Source organism: Chiloscyllium plagiosum, chromosome 5 (assembly GCF_004010195.1).
Source record: "Chiloscyllium plagiosum isolate BGI_BamShark_2017 chromosome 5, ASM401019v2, whole genome shotgun sequence".
Taxonomy (NCBI): domain Eukaryota; kingdom Metazoa; phylum Chordata; class Chondrichthyes; order Orectolobiformes; family Hemiscylliidae; genus Chiloscyllium; species Chiloscyllium plagiosum.
In genome coordinates, this window is record NC_057714.1 from 114906299 (window position 1) to 114927819 (window position 21521).

The 21521-nt window shown below is 41.6% G+C and overlaps 1 protein-coding gene across 2 annotated transcripts in view; it reads right to left on the reverse strand.

Moving 5' to 3' along the window:
- Positions 1–2543: 2543 nt before the first annotated feature.
- The window catches only part of mindy4 (MINDY lysine 48 deubiquitinase 4), a 186465-nt gene continuing 167487 nt past the window's right edge, over positions 2544–21521 (reverse strand). For both annotated transcript variants that reach the window (XM_043690847.1, XM_043690846.1), the window contains exons 17-18: positions 13262–13334; positions 2544–5421 (exon numbers count right to left, since the gene is read on the reverse strand). In XM_043690847.1, the coding sequence (XP_043546782.1) occupies positions 5373–5421; positions 13262–13334 (122 nt within the window). In that variant the 3' untranslated portion in view covers positions 2544–5372. The remainder of the gene's footprint in view (positions 5422–13261; positions 13335–21521) is intronic.

Below are 21521 nucleotides of genomic sequence, written 5' to 3' on the forward strand. Positions count from 1 at the left end.
AGGAAGAGTTGGGTAGAGCTCTCAAGGATTGTGGAATCTAGGGTTATGGAGATAAGGCAGGAACAGGATACTGATTAAGGATGATCAGCCATGATCATATTGAATGGTGGTGCAGGCTCGAAGGGCAGAATGGCCTACTCCTGCACCTATTGTCTATTATCTTAGATTGGTAGAAAGCTAAAGCTCAGAAGGCTCAGCCCCATCATGTTTGTACTGACTCACTTGAAGGAGTTATCAATTTTGGTCTCATCCGTCTTCTGTTCACTTTCCACCAAAGGCACTGAACAGAGCTTACATTTTACCATCCATGATCTCAGGAGATACATAAAATTAAGGCACTGTTATCATATAGGAAGTGCACTCTATATATGGCTCATTTTTCTCATATAACTCACTGCATGTACATTTATGTCAATAAGTATGACACCCATTAGTGCACAGCCAGGGTTGTACGAAGAGATTAGACATTAGCTGATCCATTTCTGATGGTAGGATTTAGCTTTTCCAGGATGTCCTCTTGCTTTCTCATGCAACCTCAACTCAGCCAGCACTTAAGACACAAGCAGGGTTTACACCGAACATCCAAGGTTTCAGAAGCATAGCGGGAGAAACTGAGAAACTGTCCTTTGAACAGTCACATAGCATTATTTACATCTCAACAGGCAGACTGTGGTCCAAGTGAACAACTCAACAGAAGATTGGTCCCTCCATTAATACAGCATTGATTCAGCACTGGGAGAGTAATCATAACATAATTATATCCCTCTCAGTCAGAAGATGGTGGGCATCAGTCCCATTTTAATGGATTAAACACGAGAAGCATGTTAGTTTCAATGCAGCGCTGAGGGAATGCTACGCTTTTGATGATGCCATTTTCTCAATTAAAATGCTAGATTGTGGCTACATCTTCCCTCTGAGAAGAACAAAAAAGAGAAGGTTAGATATGTTTGTTGCCTGGTCAATATTAAACCCTTGACTGATACCTGATGAAGGACTGATGGCCGAAAGGTTGACTCTCCTACTCCTCGGATGCTGCCTGACCTGCTATGCTTTTCCAGTGCCACATTTTTTGACTCTGACCTCCAGCATTTGCAATCCTCACTTTCTCCTGACTTGGACATAATTTCAGTTCTGAGTATGGGTCACTGGACCGGAAATATTAACACTGATTTCTCTCTACAGGTGCTGCCAAACCTGCTGAGTTTTTCCAGCAATTTCTGTCTTTGTTTGTGTTGAAAATACGCCACCGTTCCTTCAGTGTCACTGGGTCAAAATCCTGGGACTCAGTCCCATGATACTGTTAGGGAGAATCTGCACCAAATGGATAGCAGTGTTCAATTAAGCAGCTCGTCACCACCTTCTCAAGGGCAACTAGGTACAGGCAATGCTGGCCAGACAGTAACACCCACATCCCATAACTGGATATTTAAAAGAGCACATTGGGATTTTCTGTGGCTGGGCTAGACTGAGTCTTTGTTTTTCAGATAATGGGTTTAAATGCTGGCATTCACAGTATTGTTACGATGCATAAGGCAGATAATCTACCCCTCGTGTCTGCACCTGCTTTCTAAATAAGCATGACTTAATGCCATTCTCCTGCCTTTTCCCTGCGCCCTTGTGACATTATTTGCATTGAAGCAACCATCCAGTGCTCTCTTGAATGGCTCGGTTTAACCTGTCTCCACCACACTTCTAAGCAGTGCATTCCAGACCTTAAACAATTCATTCTATGAAAAAGTTGACCTCATATCCCATTTTTTCATTTATTTCTAACCCAGAAAGAAGCATGAGCAATTGAACCAAGCTGAATGTACTCTTGGGCAAGTCACCTGATAGATTACTTCAAACTGGTCTCATTATAGCCATCATTAATGACAGACCCACAATAATGGGTGCTTTAATCCTGCGTTACTAGACTCACAAGCTCTCTGAATATGAGCCAAGTTTAAATGTAGAGGTCCTGTAATTACATCACAATATTTATCCACTGTTCAACTGAAAAATCCCAATGCCAAACACAAGTTGCTAAACCGAATGAGTTAAGAAGAAAATAAATACTGCATTTTATCATACACTTAGCATGACGGGGCAGCACGCATTAGAAAATAAATTTCTGCTTTCAAAATTCTGTTATTCTAGATGCAGAGAGTATGTTGGGTGGCACAGTGGCTTTTACAGCTGCCGTACAGCACCAGATATGCAGGTCGGATATCAGCCTTAGGTGACTATCTGTTGTTCTCCCATGTCTGTGTGGGTTTCCTCCGGGTTCTCCAGTTTCTTCCCGCAGTCCAAAGATGTGCAGGTAAGGTGACCTGGCTATGCTGAATTGGGGGGTTGAAAGAACAGTGTGGGATAAATTGGAGGGTTGGTGCAGACTCAATGGGCCCAACAGCCTCTTTCCACCCTGTAGGGATTATGTGATCTTATTTTGCGTAATGCAACATGTTTAATGAATTAATCTTGAGGAAGTTGTAAACAAATTAATCTGATATTTGGCATGAAACAGAATCATACAAATCAGAAGGAGGCCACACAACCCATCATTTTTGTTCTTTGAAAAAGCAATTCAAGGTTGGCCAGGATTCTTTTTATTATGATGCAGGACATGGAGGCATTATTGGTGTGTATGGTGGTACAGGGCACAAATGAAAGGATTTCAATAAATTAACAGTTATTTCATTTCACTCTTACAAACAAAACAGCAATTTTTCAGAAAGTCCACAGCATCAATTTACTGCACACAAAATAATACAACAGCTCAGTCTCTCATTGTTTGGCCTTCATGTACTAACCAGGAAGACTCAGACGTACATTAATACATATATTTGTATGCGCACGTGCACATTTCTTGCACCAAACAAATTAGAGGCAACGGTATATCCAACAAAGCCAAACATAATGGCTGCTTTTTAATTCCTTGACAACCAGTTAAACAACACGAGGCTGGAAATTACTGCGAGCAACTTTATCATGCGAACATTTAAGGCAAGTGCGCTAAACTCAGAAGCTGATTAGGGAGCGTTTTCATTTTTGTCATGTTTAAAAGGCTCTGCACAAGTGGCTTGCCAGCTCAAAATGAAGCACAAGGAATAGGAGGTTATCCTGCTTGACAGATGGAAAGTGGGCTGGAATGCAGGTATTTTAACTCCCAGGGCATGTATATAAAAAATAGCACTGGTGTTCAGGCTGAAACCAGCAGAATAATGTTGGAGCTGGAAGTGATGAGACCCTCAGGCTGTCCAGTGAGGGGATAAGGTGGGGTTGAGTTTGGCAGATGACACCACTGGATCGAATTTAGTGAAAAGGTGGCAGATAGGTGGGATTATTCCATGAAAAGGATGTAGGAAGAAGAGGATGAAAAGAACAGTGCAGCTCCTTTTATAGGTCCAGGACATCCCAAAATGCTTCCCAGCTGCTGAATCTTCAGCTTGTCAAAGATGGGGAATCAGCTTACACAGGCCAAGGTTCCACAGATAGCTGTGAAATCAAAATGACCATTCATCGGTTTACGTGGTGCTGGTCAAGTTGCTTCAGTAATAGATGCTAGCCAACACATACTTAAAAAAATATGACTCCTCAAAAAAGAAAGAACCATGGAATTGTTTGTTACCAACGAGTACTTTTGCGTAGAAGATTTTTTTTTAGACTAATCTTTCATTAAAAGCAGAATCAAGACAAACATAAAAACACTTGCCATGTAGATATAAATGCAAAGTCAATTAGAACATCAAATAAAGGGATAGCTGCTTACTTGAAAGAAGTATTTTTAAGGAACACAGAGAAAAACCTAATAGAGTAACAGTAACAGGCTTTGAGGTTTGTTGGCTTATTTTTCATTCCTAAACCTTCTTAGGCTTTATTTGGAAACAAAGAAACATTACACTATTCCTGGTATTTTTCATCCACACACTGAGGTGGGAGAATATGCTCCTCATTGTGGAAAAGGGAACATGTCGCAGCACAGTTTGAACTGTGCCAGGTGTTACAGGTGCCATCTCATGGCAGAAACAGTTTGCCAGGTGTCACTGTCAGATGCCTAAGACTGACTCCTGGAATCTGAACAGCGCAGAGCAGCCTGCTGGGGGCTCTTCTGCTCAGGATTACTCAATCAATACACAGCATAATTATGTGGGCTCTTAAAGGGATTGCTGGAGGCTGTCACCAAAGCATTTTCTTTTTTTTTTATTTAAATGAATTATCTTCATGAGAAATCAAGAGGAGTGCTCCTACTCCTCCCAGCCGTCCATAGCATTGCTGCAAATTGTTTTGTAGTGTGGGATCAACTTTGGGACTTTCGGGTTTCTGTGTGGCCTGGAAGGTATGTCGCATATTGGCCCACTGCCATATCTCTCATTCTCCTACTCACCCCATCCTGCTGTGGGCAATGCCAGCAAGACAGATGGCTCTAACTAGACTGAAGTACAACAGACAGTTGCTTCTACAGGTTGTCTCACTTACTGAAATGAGGCCTTGCTCAGGTGAAACCTCAAATGTTCAGCTTCTGGTCCATGCTGACCATTCTTTGAAGGTGTAGCACATGATCTAAAAAATTAATTGCTTGAGCTAATAAAAGCCATTTTTTCTTTTAAACATTCAGCATTATTAGTTTTACCAGCAAGTAGACAGTATGGTGGCTAACAGGTAAAGGCATATGTGAGCTTACTGAAGTCACTATTAAGCATCTGTGAACCTGCAATCTCCCATCGAACCAGAGCCTTTAGCATCCTGATTGAACAGGAAAAATTGGTTTAGGTCCAAATTCCTTCTTCAGTAATTTCTTAATATTGTTTAAAACAAAAAAAACGATATAATTGAACACAACCCACAAAAGGTTGCTTTTGCTGAATCTAAGACAACTTTTCAGAGAAACTCTCAGCATCTCTTACAGCTCAGCCACTTCAGCTCTGCCACAGGGCATTAACTGCAGCCCAACGAACCTGCCCATTTTGATAGCATCGAATTTTCACAATGGGTTTTATGTTATTCACAATAGGGAAGGTCTTCAATCCTAAAGGATCATTTGAATAACCCGAATTAAATAGGCACAGTAGCATACCAAGTATCAATTTCCAGCAGTTCATTTGGGAGACCAGCGGGTAAGCCATCTCACTACTTTCCTGAATTTGCGGCCCTCGACATCACAATCTCCATTTTTCCCCCAACCCCCACCGCTACGCGTTCAGAAGAAATGAGGTAAATTAACTGATGGAGGTGTTGTTGGGTGCCACCCGATGACAGACACATTTTAAGATCTATCCTGCTTTTTACGGCAGCACTTCAGAAGCGAAGGTGTTGGTGTTTGATTTTTTGCACCTCTCAGTCTCCCGGGCCATACGATCCAGGTTTGACTTCAGAGACGAAGGTTGAACTTCTCACAGGATTGGGTCCGTTCCATTCCAGTCGACAAAAGCTCCCTTCCACCTGAATAAATTAGAGAATAGTGTTAGGTGTGCTGCATTGAAGACAAGTCCTTTCCTCTTTCGGATGAATGTAATTTCTCCCTTTAAGCTTGGAATTGTTGTGCCACATCAACCTACTCTCTTTGGGCAAGGAGTTGAGAAAATTTTAAGTCCGTGGGATACAGGGAGAATAACAAGGTGGATCCAAAATTAGCTAATGTTTTAGCACATGGAAAGTAGTTTCCAGTGGTGTTCCACAGGGCTCAGTATTGGGTTGCTCGCTGTTTATGGTAAAACAAGGACTGCAGATGCTGGAAACCAGATTTTAGATTAGAGTGGTGCTGAAAGAGCACAGCAGTTCAGGCAGCATCCGAGGAGCAGGAAAATCAACATTTTGGGCAAAAGCCCTTCATCAGGAATAGAGGCAGAGCACCTGCAGGGTGGAGAGATAAATGAAAGGAGGGTGGGGGTGGGGAGAAAGTAGCATAGAGTACAATAGGTGAGTGGGGGTGGGGATGGAGGTGATAGGTCAGGGAGGAGGGTGGGAGAAGGTAGCAAAGAGTACAAGTACGCTGTTTATGGTGTAGGTTAATGATATAGATTTAAACGTGGGAGGCATAAGAAAATTTGTATAGAAAAAATAACACTGCGGATGATAACAAAGAGAATAGCTGTTGACTGCAGGATAGTTCAGTTGAGTTGGTATAAAGTGACAAATTAAATTCAATTTTGAGAAGGCACTGGAATCTACAATAAACAGTAGGGTACTGATAGGGGTACAGGAAAAGTGACACCTTGGGAGTGTATGACCACTGGTCCCCAAAGATGGCAGGACAAGTAGATACAAAGTCCTAAAGAAGGCATATAGAGTCATAGAGATGTACAGCATGGAAACAGGCCCTTTGGTCCAACTTGTCCATGCCGACCAGATATCCCAACCCACTTTTCTACAAACGGCAAGATTCTGTATATAAAAGCAGGGGTACAAGACTTTGGTTAGGCACAGCTAAGTTGTATGTATAGCATATTACTGGAAATACACAATTGTTCTGGAGGGAATACAGAGGAGATTTAAAGAACTGCAGCTATGAGGAGAGACTGTATAAGCAAGGTTAGAAATTGCAGTGGCACTGGCAACTATCAGTCTTAACTGGATTTTGGGATGGTGCCAGGGGATTGGAGAATTGCAAACATTACTCCCTGATTCAAAAAATGTTAGAGACCAACCTAGCGATTAAGAGCGACAGTTAACCTCCATAGTAGGGAAACTTCTACAGATAATTATTTGGGATAGAATTCCAGTCACAAATGGACTATGGATTAATTTGGAGGGGTCAGCTTAGATTTGTGAAGGGGGAATTGTGTCTAACTTGCTAGTGATCTTGACAAGGGTCTTGACAACAGATAGAATAATCAAGGCAAAGTTGTTGATGTGATATACATGGACTTCCAAGAGATAATCAATACAGTGTCACAGAACAGACTTATGAGAAAGGTTATAGGTAATGGAATTGAAAGGACAATAGCAACATAGATACAAAATTGGCTGGGGGACAGGAAAGAGCTAGTAATAGTTAATGGTATATTTCAACCTAGAAGACAGCTTTGGTGCATTTGTGCAGGGATTTGGATCCTTGCTTTTCCTGAAATATATAAATTATTTTGATGTGGAGGGGACAACTTCAAGGTTTGTGGATGACACAAAATTTAACAGAATTATAAACAATGAGGACGACAGCGTCAAACATCAAAATGACATTGACAGATTGGTAAAATGGGCAGATATGGCAAATGAATTTCAATGTGGGAAAAGTGTGAGTTGACACACCTAATATAAACAACATGGAAAGATAATATAGAATAAAGGATATTATTCTAAAGGATATGCAGTCATTAATGTTTGAGAGCACTGTTAATAAAGCATTCACTACTACTGGCCTCATAAATATGAGCACAGAGTACTAGAACAGGAAATTATGATGAACTTATGGAAGACCTCAGTTAGAATACTGAGTACTGTTCTGGGTACCACAGTGGTGAATGGATTAGGAAGGGTGCAGAAGAGATTTATGAAAATGACTCCAGGGATGAAAATCTTCGGTACTGAAGAAAGATCGGAGAAGATGGGAGCGTTTTCCTTAGAACAAAGGCTAGATGAAATTTGTTTTAAGTTTTCAAACTCATGATGGGTCTGAGAACTGTCCTCATGCAAACAGATGAAGAACTGGGCCACACGTTTTTAAAAATTATTTATTTACCCGTGGAGCATGGCCATCACTGGCCAGTCAGCATTTATTGCTCTTATGGAGTTGGTGAGTTGCCTTCTTGAATTGCTGCAGTCCAAGGATTTGTATGCAGACCCAGAATGCCCTCAGGGAGAGAATTCCAGGATTTTTACTGTGACAGTAAAGGAATGGTGAATATGTCCAAGTGAGGATGGTGAGAGGCTTGGAGGGGGACTTGAATGGGGTCGTGTTCCCATTTATCTGCAGCCCTTGTCCTTTTAGATGGAAGTGGACATAGGGTTGGGAAGGAGCTGTTTCAGGATCTTCGGTGAATATCGCAGGAACATCTTGTAGATTGTACACGCTGCTGCTACTGAGTATCGGTGGAGGAAGTGGAAGCTCGCGGACGTGGTGCCAATAAAGCATCTGCTTTGTCCTGGATGCTGTCAAGCTCAAGTGCTGTTGGAACTGCACCATCCAGGCAAATGCAGCGTACTCCATCACACTTCCGACTTGTATGTTGTAGTTGGTGGATAGGCTTTGAGCAGTCAGATGAGTTACTTGCGCAGTATTCTTAACGCCTGGCCTGCTTTTGCAGCCACTGTGTTTATGTGGCGGGTCCAGTTGAGTTTCTGCTCAATGGTAAACCCCAAGATATTGAAGGTGGAGGAATTCAGTGAGTGTCAAGGGCAGTAGTGGACTATCTCTTGTTGGGTATGGAATTTTTGAGGTTTGAATGTTACTTGCCACTGGTCAGTCCAAGCCTGGATACTGTCCAGGTCATGTTGCATACGAATATGTGCTACTTCAGCATCTACACTGTGTAATCATCTGCAAATATCCCCATTTCTGACCTTACAATGGAGGGAATATCACTGACGATGCATGTTAGACTTGCGGCAATGAAAATAGAACACAGGAAGGGGAGTAGATCATTCAGCCACTTAAGCCTGCTCCACCATCCAATGAGATCAAGGCTCACCTCTATCCTAATCTACCTACTGCCTTGACTCCATAGACTTTTGCTAGACCACAGCATGAAAATCTATCAGCTGCAGGTGTCACATAATTAACTGGGTTAATGTCCATTTTTTTTTGTGGGAGAGAATTACATGCAAATGGTAGGTGAAGTTTGAAGTGGTCACTTTGCTCATGCATTTAAGGCAGTGCCCTCTTGGCCTAGACACCAGCAAAATCTTTCAGTTTACTAAATCAATTATTTTCCCAGCCACACTGGGAAAAGTGAATAGATGGGAAGACAGGCAACATTCTTCTCGGGACAAGATCATTAAAGGCAGAGCAGTGATCATAAGTGGTGTAATAAATGGAGGGTTAAAGGATAGACATTTTAGGTTAGCTTTTCCATCATTTAAGTGGCATTCCATGAAACAGAAAAAATAAATATTTAATGTCAGTACATGCATGCTAACTGGGATTTATAGAAATAGCAATGAGGTCATTGTTTTCTGGAAGAGAAATTCTCTGTGGTAAGTAATAAGTGTCAATTGTTTCTATTGCTCATAGAATGAGTTCCTTCTTTGGGGTGTTAACCTAATCTAATCAGGGAGGCCTGACTACATATTAAAAACAGGAGTGTCAGAGGTTCTGTTCACTCAGAGCTGGCTTTGAGGGAGCCAGACCAGTGTAAAGTACTATGCACATGTAAATAAAGGATGTCTTGGTGACAGGATACCAGCTGCTTTGGAGTTATTTCACTGTCTATATACTATAATTAGGTGTTTTAGTAATCTCTTTTAGCAAATTGCTCAGTTGTAACTAGGGTAGATCTTTTCAAGTACAGGTTACTAGTTGTTACTGGATACCTTAATAAAAGTATAGTCATTGTTTTTTTTAAACAACTTGGGATATCAGAAATGTACAAGAGAAAACTCCCCCCAACCTCAAAGGCAGATTCAGAGGTTTGAAGGTTATCATGCACATTGAGATGATGATTAAGAAAGCATTTGAAATCCTTAGCTTAGTGAATGGAGACATTAGTTAGGCTTCGGCTTATGTATTATATGAATGTCCAGGGAATGCATTTTAGTGAGCAGTGAGGAGGTTTACCAGGATAATACCATGGTCAAGGGATTTCAATTAGAGCAGCCAGAATGAATAAGCGGAGATTGTTTTCCTTCAGAATGCAAAGGTTATGGGTAGATTTAATAGACCTATAGAAAATTACAATGAATTTCATAGAACAAGTTGGGAGTCACAGTTTCCTCTAGCAAGTCACCAGAGGTCACCGATTTAAAACAATTCAAAAACAAAGAGTAAACTGGACACTTTTTTGATGGACAGGGCTGGTAAGATCTGGAACACACTCCCTCGAAGGATGGTCACATTCAACAGGATTATACATGCTCTTCAAGAGAAATAATTTGGAGTGTTATGAGGAGGAAGCTGGTATGTGGGACTAAACCGGAATGTTCTTTTGAGAATGTGACATAGCCAAGATGGGCTGAATGGTCTCCTTCTGTGCTGGATAATTCCATAATTCTTCAAAAACTTCATTTGAGTTGCAATGTTTAACATTTCCTAACTTATTATTTGATTACTTTCCCCTCACTTAGTATGCTCTCCAAACGTAAACAAAAGTTGCAATCACGTGTAGGTCAGGCCAGATAATCAGAGCAGATTTCCTTTCCTAATGGGCATTAGTGAACCAGATGGGTTTTCACACAAGAGTTTCCTAGTCACCATTATAAAAAAACAGCTTTTAATTCTAGATTTCATTTACACCCAACCACAAATTCAACATTTATAACTTTGAACACATCTCCCCAAAACATTATGCCAGGGCTCTCGATTACTAGGCTAGTGACATTACCACTGCAATCCTTTCTTGATTTCCAAGGGGAGACACATTTTGATGAAGCTTTTCGTCTTGCACTCATAGTACATTTTGCAAGAAACAAGTGCAAGGAGAAAACCAACATTTATTCTGCAGGACTGGGGAGTGCTGATCAGTAGAGGTATTGCTATGCAAAACATATCCATAATGCTGATTGACAGTTAACAGCCAGGCATTGTTTAAATTTTAAACAAAATTCCCACTGGTTAGGACATTGCCCTGAGAACTAGCATATGACTAGTATATGGCTGTCACATATTTTGAGTTGAAGCAAGAGCAGTGCATTCACACTGTCTTGGTGACAGGATACCCAGGGCGTTATGTACTAACGTGAAGCCTCCAGTCGACAAAAATGCATCACACTGTGGGTCTTACAATCCTAAAGTGATAGTCAGTGTAACTCTGTGTGCATTCAGAATCCAGCAAATGTTGTCCAAACACGGAATCACATTGAGTGTGACAAGCTTTTCAAGTGCAGGCTGGTTGGCTATGGTCAGTAACTTACCTACTGTAAATAATTGAAGGAACATGCATTTATAAATGATCTGCCGGTCTTTGAGACATATGGCCCAAATCGCTAGCATCACATGGGCATTGAAATTCATTTATCACATTACTTATTTATGTGATAGGCATGTTCACCATGCAAACTTGTTGTTGAAACAGGAGGTATCAAGTCTATCCTGTGGAATAATGGCTATCCTGATCAAATCATTTCTAGTTGTTAATTGCACAAACTTATAGAAAGCATCCACTCTATATCAGATGAAGTGTAAGGTATCACAAAGATTTGAGCAACAGGCAAAGCTACCTGTTACCAAGGCCAAACAGGTGCTGTTCACTACCAACAGGATGCTGTCATCAAGCCAAAACACACTACCCTACAAATGACTCCACTTGCCAACCAATCAGCTCTCTCCTTTCATACAGTATGTTAGCCTTCCCCTTGCTTGAGAAATAATTAATATAGTTGAAACTTTATTGCTGGAACAGCACAGCAGGTCAGGCAGCATCCAGGGAACAGGAGATTCGACGTTTCGGGCACAGGCCCTTCTTCAGGAATGAGCAGAGAGTGTTCACTCTCTGCTCATTCCTGAAGAAGGGCCTGTGCCCGAAACGTCGAATCTCCTGTTCCCTGGATGCTGCCTGACCTGCTGTGCTGTTCCAGCAATAAAGTTTCAACTTTGATCTCCAGCATCTGCAGACCTCACTTTCTCCTCAAATAATTAATATAAACAAGTTCACCCAATCTTTGTTTTCAGTTTTTTTTAAACTTAATTTCTTTTTAGCATTTTTCCCATCTTCTATAAAGTTAACTGATTCAACTATTTATGTTTATATAGAACTTGTAATGTTGTAAAATTATCCACAGTACATCATATTCAAACCAAATTTGACAGTGAATTGGCCCCTTTAAAATATTTTGTGTAGCCACATACATGCTGAATTACAGGGAAAACTTTTGTACGGCCTACAGACGAGTTCTTAGGTTGTCACACTGCAACATAGCCATGTTGCTTGGAGGAAGCACTGAAAGTCAGTGGCCATTTTTGATCAGAACAATTTCTCCAAAATTCAAAGCAGCAGATAAAATAGCTGTCAGGCCTACATCTCTGTGCAGACATGTCCAGTGATGTCAGCCAACCTTGACAGGATTCGGTCAGTTCAAAAAATTAGTTCAGAAATTGTATGGTATTTGAATGTGAAATGGAAAGTGAAGGGTTTGTGAAGTAATGGCGCTGGTGTTATATTTGAGAGGGGTAAATCTTTCGCCGCATGCTGGGATGATTTACAGGAATAACCCGGGAGAGTATTATTGGGTGAGTCATTTCTATGTATCAGAAGTACTCTGGTAAGTACCTCTGGGACATGTTGGGGTAACGTACAAGTAAGAGTGGGGTAACTTATCAGACATGTAATGTGAGAGAGGAATGAAGTGCAAATCGTCATCGAGACTGGTTTCTGCTGCTTCCTCTTTGTGTACGTGTGCTTTGTGCCACCTGGGGGTGCACTCTCAGCCACCTTTGTTCTGTAGAATAACTCTAGAATAATAGTGAAGTGTTTCTGCAGAGTAGCAATGATCGAATTGAATAATGGAGTAAATGTTCTTCAAAGGAGGTGGGGGGGGGGGGAATAAGCACAACTTCACTTGCTCATCACAATAGACATCACAAGAGAGCATTCGTGAAAGGGACTCTCATTTCCCACATTTGGCAGCCTTGGAAAGGTTGTGGTGAGCCTCCTTTTCAAATGGCTGCTACAGAATCAACTCCTGCTGTACATTAAGGAATTCTAGGATTTTGACCCAGTAGCAATGGAAGAACAGAAAATTTTCAATCTGGATTAAATAGAGGTGCTTTAAAAGTCCGCATTCAAATCAGAAACTGCCACAATTTGTTTCATTTGTTCACAGGATGTGGGCATTGCCGGCTAGGCCAGCATTTAATGTCGAGGGCAATTAAACATCAACTGTATTGTTGTGTACTTGTAGACTAGACCAGATAAGGACAACAGTTTCCTTCCCTAAAGGACATTTCTGAATCAGATAGGTTTTAATGATAATTGATAACGGTTTCACAGCCATCATTAAACTCTTAATTCCAGATTTTTAAAAAAATTGAATTCAAATTCCATCAAGATTCCAACCAGGTCTCTGGATTAAGTTTAGTGACAATACCACAAGACAGTTGCCTCCCCCTTGTTGCTGTGACTTCACTGCAAGTGAAGCAGAAATCCTACTTCTCCACAAAACACAGTATATAAATCATTTCATGTTAACTCACTTTGTCCTGATGCAATGTTCAAGTGGAGGAATCAAATCATCGTCTCCTTCCAATGAGCAATGTTCTGAAGCATCTGGAAGACAAGATTGGTGGTGGGAAGGAGAACATTTAACCCCAAGTTAGATTAATCAGTTCTGTATGTTAGAAACAAAACAAAGGCTCAAATAATGGAGCGACGTCAATGAGGATCTGCAAAGGAAAAGGTTAAATATTTTGGGCAAAACCTTTCATTCTGTGGGGAATGTTTATATTTGCTGTTTAACAGAATTTATATTGCAATGTAAAAGCACTGAAAACAGTGAGTAGGTGATTACAGATCACTTATCCTACCACGAAGTGCCACTTTTTGCTAACCCTTCTCTTCCATTTCAAGATGGATGTTATGTACTTGCAGCATTGCATGATTTTCTTTTAATCTATAAGATTTTATACACAGATTGATTTTATATTAAAGGGTTTTGTTTCACTGCGAGAACTAATTGTCAGCAAGAAAATCAGTGGTGATCTGTTTGAATTGCACGAATTGTTCCAACACAATCAGGTGAGAAATCGGAATCAGGAAACAAATGTGCAGCAGAAATCCGCCGTTACATAAGTTCACATCATGTTCCAGTAAACAAAAAACAGCCTCCTGAGAACTGGCCTAATTTCTTCCAGTGATTGGGCCATTATTGTTTCTGGGTGAGGGGCTGTTGACAGCAAACTTCAAAGTAAGCCAATAATTAGATGGTGACCTTAGTCACAGCTAATCCTAGGCACAAGACATTACATTTAGAGAACAGAGTGAATCTGATTTGACTGATTCCCAAAAGATGTATTTGTCTAGCAGCCTCCTGGAGTAAAACCATAACATTTTAAGACACTGGAGCAGAAGACTTTTCAGTCCATTGAGTCTGGCTGATCTAACAGTCCTCAACTCTGCTTTCCTGCCTTTTCCTCATAATCCTTGACTCCCTAACTGATCTCAGGTAGTTGCATCAGCCACTCTCTACAGCCCTCTGCTGTCAAGAATTTCACAGATTCACGATCCTCAGATTCTTCTCAGTCTGTCACAAATGGGATACTCCTTATTCTGAGATTATGCCCTGGGTGCGAAGTCAGTTGTCTCCAAACATTAGGTGCATTAGTCAGGGGTAAATATAGGGGAGAGGAATGGGTCCGTGTGGACTTGTTGGGCCAAAGGGCCTGTTTCCATACTGTAGGGCATCTAATCTAATTTCAGCATCAACAGATAAAGGGGCGATAAAGCTTTTTAAAAAATAAATAAATAAAAAGGGCGGCACGATGGCTCAGTGGTTAGCACTGCTGCCTCACAGCACCAGGGTCCCAGGTTCGATTCCAGCCTCGGGTAACTGTCTGTGTGGAGTTTGCACATTCTCCCTGTATCTGCGTGGGTTTCCTCCGGGTGCTCCAGTTTCCTCCCACAGTCCAAAGATGTGCAGGTCAGGTAAAATGGCCATGCTAAATTGCCCATAGTGATAGGTGCATTAGTCAGAGGGAGGTGGGTCTGGATGGGTTACTCTTCGGAAAGTCGGTGTGGACTGGTTGGGCCAAAGGGCCTGTTTCCACACTATAGTTAATCTAACCTAATCTAATTTTAAGCACACAAACAGTGATTGAATCAAATTTAATTGAGTTGTAAAATAAATAGTACTTTTAATGTATACTATATAAATCTAAAATCAACTGTATATAATTACACACTTTGCCCTCTACTCACCAGATCTCAGCATGACACCTGTGGCTACATGCTATTTGCCAATGCCTTGAAGTCTGGATTGTTGATTTCAGAAAAAAAGGTTCCATTTCGCTTGCTACTGTGCAAGCATCAAGTGACATGCTCTGGATTGCTGTTATTTTTTTCCCCTTTGTTTTTAAAGTCTTTGAGTAATGAGTCAGCAGCCATAGCCATAGTAATTACTTTGCCATCTGTGAATGATTTCTCTTGATCTACCAGAGGATGGCAAAGGCAAAATGATGCTTCAGCACAGGCTTTACACTTTGCTGCTACTGTAGATAAAATGATTGCTGAGCTTGCAAAGTGGCATTCAAATCGTCAACTTTCTTTATCCAAAGCATGCTCCTCTAGTGAAAAATCACCTTTTAATTTATAGCACACAGTTTTGTGATGCGGTTCCAAATGCCTAAATTCACTTACTGACATACTTAGGTGACATACAAGGCAAACATCATTATCTTTTACCATCGTGAACAGCAATCTATTTTCCCATTTCACAATGAAGGTGTACGTTTTCAGTCCAGGTTTATCTCTAGCTAAGGATGTAGATAAAATCCAAGGTACCATTAGCAACTATTCTACAACTGAGAACAGACCTTGGGTTAGACATGTGCATTACACATGAGAAACAAATAAGTGCACAGGATATTTTGATCTAAGTTCCAAAATCTGTTGAATTAGAACAAATTCTGCACTCACAATCAATCATGAGTTTTAAATGTGGGTCTTGAGGCTGCTTTTCCCTGCACTTGCTTCACCTTGTGGTCTGTAAACATCACTCTACCACTGGTCCATGCTTCTGGCACATCTAGGATATTGCCAGCTGCTTTCTAATGTGGAGACACAGGAGTTCATTTCTGTGGTATCAATGTATTTTCTGGATCTTGGGTCAGCTTGTATTGCTCAGATATAGGACACAAAGCGTGGTAGTATCTGCTGCAACGTTTCTTTGTTCTGCAAGAATGTCCAAGTGCAGCAGCTGCTGCTTCCGGAAGCAGACATCTTGCAAAGGCATGACATGTGATGTACATATAGCTTAGAGGGAACACAGTGTGGAGGCTGAGATCGATTGCCAGAGACTCTGATCTACAGTTTGGAGACCACAGTGGTTGACTCTCACACAAGTGGAAAACAAACTTTCACATTCTTTTTATTCACTCGTAGGATGCGAGTGTCACTGGCTGGGGCAGCCTTCATTGTATGTCTCTAATTGCCCCTTGAGAAGGTACTGATGAGCTGCCTTCTTGAACTGCTGCAGTCCACGTGTTTCAGATTGACTCATGATGCCATTAGGGAGGGAAGTGACAGTGAAGGAACGGCAAAACGCTTTCAAGTTAGGACACTGAGTGGCTTAGAGGGGAACTTGCTGGTGATGGCGTTCTCATGTATCTACTATGTTTCCAGATGAAGGGCTCCGGCCCGAAACGTCGGTGCTGCCTGACCTACTATGCTTTTCCAGCAACACACTCTTAAGTCTGATTTCCAGTATCTGCAGACCTCACTGTCTCCATGTAACTACTACCCTCATCCTTCTAGATGGAAGTGGTTGTGGATTTGGCATCTAACCGGTGAATCCAGTTCAGTGAGGGTGCTGCATTGCTTTTCTATAGTAGTCATCCTTTCTTACAGCCTTCCTCTCTGGGGTTCTGGCTCCAACCTTTTTCGCCAGGATTGATTCTATCCTTCCTTTGCTTTCTTCCTACCTACATTTCCTTACAGAATGCAGCATTGTATCACTTGGGAACCGCAGTGTTTTGCTTTGAACTTGATTCTGCTATTCAGTGAGGGAAATTTAAAGAAGAATATAGGCACAGGGGTAGATTAAGCTGCCCATCAAGCCAGCCCCTCCACTTAAAACTAACCGTGCACCCTCCATTTTAAAGTGTACCCCCAGTTTGTGGAAACATCTTACCTGCATTTACCCTAGCTCTCCCTTTAAGTAATTTGTAGGTTTCAATGAGATCCTCTCTCATTCTTCAAAAACCTGGAGAATACAGGCCCAGTTTGTCCAACTTCTCTTCATAGGTCAATCCCACCATCCCTGGATCAAGTATGGTGAACAGAGGGCGGCACAGTGGTTAGCACTGCTGCCTCACAGTGCCAGGAGCCCGGGTTCGATTCCAGCCTCGGGCAACTGTCTATGTGGTGTTTGCTCATTCTCCCTGTGTCCGCGTGGATTTCCTCTGGGCAATCTGGTTTCCTCCCACAGTCCAAAGATGTGCAGAATTGGCCATGCTAAATTACCCTTTGTGTTAGGTGTATTAGGCAGAGGGAAATGGGTCTGGGTGGGTTACTCTTTGGAGGGTCAGCGTGGACTTGTTGAGCCGAAGGGCCTATTTCCACACTGTAGGAAATCTAAACATTCACTGACATCCTCTACAGCAGTAATATCTTTCCTGAGATAAGGAGACCGAAACTGTTCACAGTATTCCAAGTGTAGGTTAACCAAGCTCCTATAAAAAGTAAGACTTCATTACTCCTGTACTCACATTCTCCTATAATAAAACTAACTTTCCATTAGCTTTCCTACTGCACCCACATGTTTGCCTTCAGTCACATATTGCTCAGGACATCTAGGTCCCTTTGTACGTCTAACTAACCTCTTACCATTTAAGAAATACTTGGCACGTCTTTTTCTCCTACCAAAGTGGATATACTCAAATTTTTCCGACATTATATTCCATCTGCCATATTTTTGCTTGTTTACCAAGCCTATCCAAATCTTCCTGAATACACTTTACATTTTCCCCACAACACACATTCCCACCTAAGCTTTGTATCATCAACAAATCTGGAAATATTATATGTGGTCCTCGCCTCCAAATCATTGATACATGGGGCCCCAATTACTGAGGAGAAAGTGAGGTCTGCAGATGCTGGAGATCAGAGCTGAAAATGTGTTGCTGGAAAAGCGCAGCAGGTCAGGCAGCATCCAGGGAACAGGAGAATCAACGTTTCGGGCATAAGCCCTTCTTCAGGAATGACCTGAAGAAGGGCTTATGCCCGAACGTCGATTCTCCTGTTCCCTGGATGCTGCCTGACCTGCTGCGCTTTTCCAGCAACGCATTTTCAGCCCCAATTACTGATCCTTGTAGTATCCAATGGTCACAGCCTGTCAACTCCACAACTTACTCCCACACACCCATTTATTCCTACACTGTTTTCTGACTGTTAGCCAACCATTAATCCATGCCAGTACAGAATTTACTCTTCCATTTTACCTATATTTTCCCAACCAGCCTCGTATGGGGGCTCTTTGTCAAAGACCGTCTGAAAATGTTAAGTATTCTATGTCATTAGGCATCAACTGGTCAAATTCTGGGTTTGAAAAGTGAGGAGTTGTTACACTTCCCCAAAAAAATTATTTATGTGTGGGATGTATATATATCACTGGCTAGGCTAACATTTATTGGCCATCCCTAAATGCCTTGAAGGTTGTGGTGGGAAACTAAATTCTAGAACATCCAGAGAGCTGTCGGAAGGGAATTCCAGGAATTTTTATTCATTGACAATGAAGGTACAGCAATGATATAGTTCCACGTCAGGATGGTGCGTGATTTGAAGGGGAACTTGCAGATGCTGGTGTTCCTGTGAATCTACTATGCAAACATTAAAAAAAATTCTACAAATGAATCACAAGGTTTGGCAAATACCCTTTTTGGTGGTTTGCGCTCAATGGCAGTTTTCCAGCTAGTCTATAGTTTTGTACCTTTCCATTTTTCACATTTTTATTGATGGCCATTAGCTCACAGCTGGAACCTTACAAATTGCTTCATGTGACTCGAGGATAAATAGCCCTGGGCTGTCTTAAAAAGTTGATAGATTTAAGCAATACGTCATCCGGTCCAATCTGTTTTCTGACCTTTATTAATCATAATCTCCCCTGTGAGCTTTTGTTTCATTGAGCTGATTGACATTACACTGCTCTATACAGGACTCTGGTACATAGTTAGTTATCCATTTGTGTTTTAACCATCTACTTTAAGATAGTGTCTTCAGGAACGTAAAGTGCATAGAGAATGAAACCTCCTAAGCTCAGAGGTTTGTTTTTTGGGACTTTGCAGCTTACCTTTTCCTTAGTTTAAGGAAATCACTGAATTCTGGCAATTTGGCTCATAATTCTTTTTTGTTGATTTGTCCTATTTCAGTTTTATAGGTCAGCATTTCTTTTTAAGCATTCTTGTTCTACAGTGGCTTCATGCTAATTCATATTTGTTCGTCTTACTAAATTGCAAACAATGTACAGTGCAGGAAAATCTTGGTATTGATGCTCCAGATGTTTCCTCCAATTCTATTTTAGAAATCCTTCTATCCCATTAATTCCTCATCCAGCCTCATGTGAAATGCATCTATCGCATTAGCTCTGGTCATATCGCAGGGAATTTCACACTCTCCCCACTCTCTGGATAAGAGTTCCTCTAAAATTCCTAAATGGTTAATTAGTGACTCTTAAATTATGTATAAATATTTTGCAGTGCCCCATAACAGAAAATACAATGGCCAACTATTCAATTCCTCCTAGAGGACACATGACAGCACCACCATTTAGCCCTCCTAGAGAACATGGTGTCAACCTGTTTTAATATTTATGTCTGGACCTTTACAGGTGTGCCTCCAAGAATCTATGAACACATGTTAAAAAGGCAAAATAGCTTCATTCAAATTGCAGGTTTTGCAACTATCTGCAATATATATCAACACTACGAATACACAGTCAATCTCAAGCAAACAAGAAAAAGCTAAAAGAGATTATGAAAAGGTATAGATAATTCAGCTCCTGAACCTACTGCACCAATGACATTATGCTGGCTCCAAACCTTAACTCCACTTTGATAGGGCGTCAGTGAGGCCGCACCTGCAGTAGCGTGCAGTTTTCGTCTCTCACCTCAGGCATGATCCCCACATCATAGGAGAGGAATAGTGAAAGTTTAGTAGGCCGATACCTGGGATGGCAGGATTGTCCTATGATTAGAGTTTCAATTAACTGAGTCAGTAATCACTAGAGTCTGGAAGGATGATACTGGAGCTGTTTGAAACATAGAAAAATGCATCAGGGCTGTACAGAACAGATGCACAAAGAATTTCTCCTCCTCTTGATCTCCCCCACAACCTAGTGGGATTTATAGATCCAGGGTCAGCATCTCAGAATATGAGGTAGGCCATTTAGGACAGAGACAAGGAAACTTTTTTCACTCAGAGGATGGTCAACCTGTGGAAACCTCCACCACAAAATGGTGTGGGGGCTAGATTCCTAGTTATAAAGGTATGAAGATAAAGCAAAATTATGGCATTGAGATAGAGGATAGAAGGTTTGCATGATCAGGAAAGAGATCACATTTGGAGTGAGGCACAGTCTGGAGGGAGTGTATAACTCTAGGACTTTGGTGCAGCATGGGAAGAGAAGCTTTTTTTTTGCTTTTTGGCCGAGTTTGTGAGGTCTTATAACAGGAGAAATTTAAGCACAGGATCTTGGGCCCAGTACAAAAATCAGATTGACATCACAAGATGACCGTAAGTTTACTGGTTGGTTATAGCTGCTAATTTGGCTATAAATTGCTTTCACTTTAATGGCAAGTAGAAGAAATATTTTACAGATTGAAGACTAAAAGAGCAGGAGGATTATTTTAAAATTAGAAGCTAAGTAAATAGAGATGCAGGAATGTGTTGTAACTGCATGATGTGGCTATTGGTGAACACCACGATGGTTCATAGTGACTGCATACGTAGCAAGCGTTGGTTGCTTGAGGAACTCATGCTGACGAGCTGGAGTCCAAGCTTCAAAAATCGCAACTCCGCAGGGAGGGTGAGACTAAGCTGCAGGTTGTGTTTCAGGAAGTAGTTAACCCCTTACATTAACTAACTCGAATTCAGTCACTGGTCAGGGACAGGAAGATGTGACTATGAACAAGTTAGGTACAGGAATCCAGGAAGTAGCGCTACAGGAGCTTCAGCTCTTGAACTTGCTGAACAGGTTCGAGATTTTTGGTCACTGTGGACCAGAGTGGGGAAGGATTAGCAAACTGACCTTAGCACCATGGCACAAAGTGCCTTTGCAGAGGGGAGAGAAAAGAGAAATGTAGTTGTAATCAGGGATGGTACATCAGGGGAGTAGTCTGTGTTTTCTGTGGCCAGGTTTGAGAGCCCCAAAGGTTGTGCTGCCTGCCTGATCCCTGGGTTCAGAATCTGGGCTAGTGGGGAATTTGGAGTGGGAGGGGAAAGATCCAGCTGACAAGGTCCACAGATGAAGGAGTGACATAACTAAAGACAGGAAAGAGGTTTTGCTGAACGAGTAGGAGCAGCCAAGGGATAATTAGCAGAGGGTCAACAAGAGGTAAATGCATAGCTCAAAGATTGGTGTTGGAGAAATGAGTTTAAATTCATGAGACATTGGCACCAGTACTGAGGAAGGAGGGAGCTGTTGTGATGGGACAGGCTCTACCTGAATCCTGCTGGGACCAGTGTCCTGGCAAATCGTGAAACTAGGCCTGCAGATATGGCTTCAAACCAAATACTGGGGGGTGG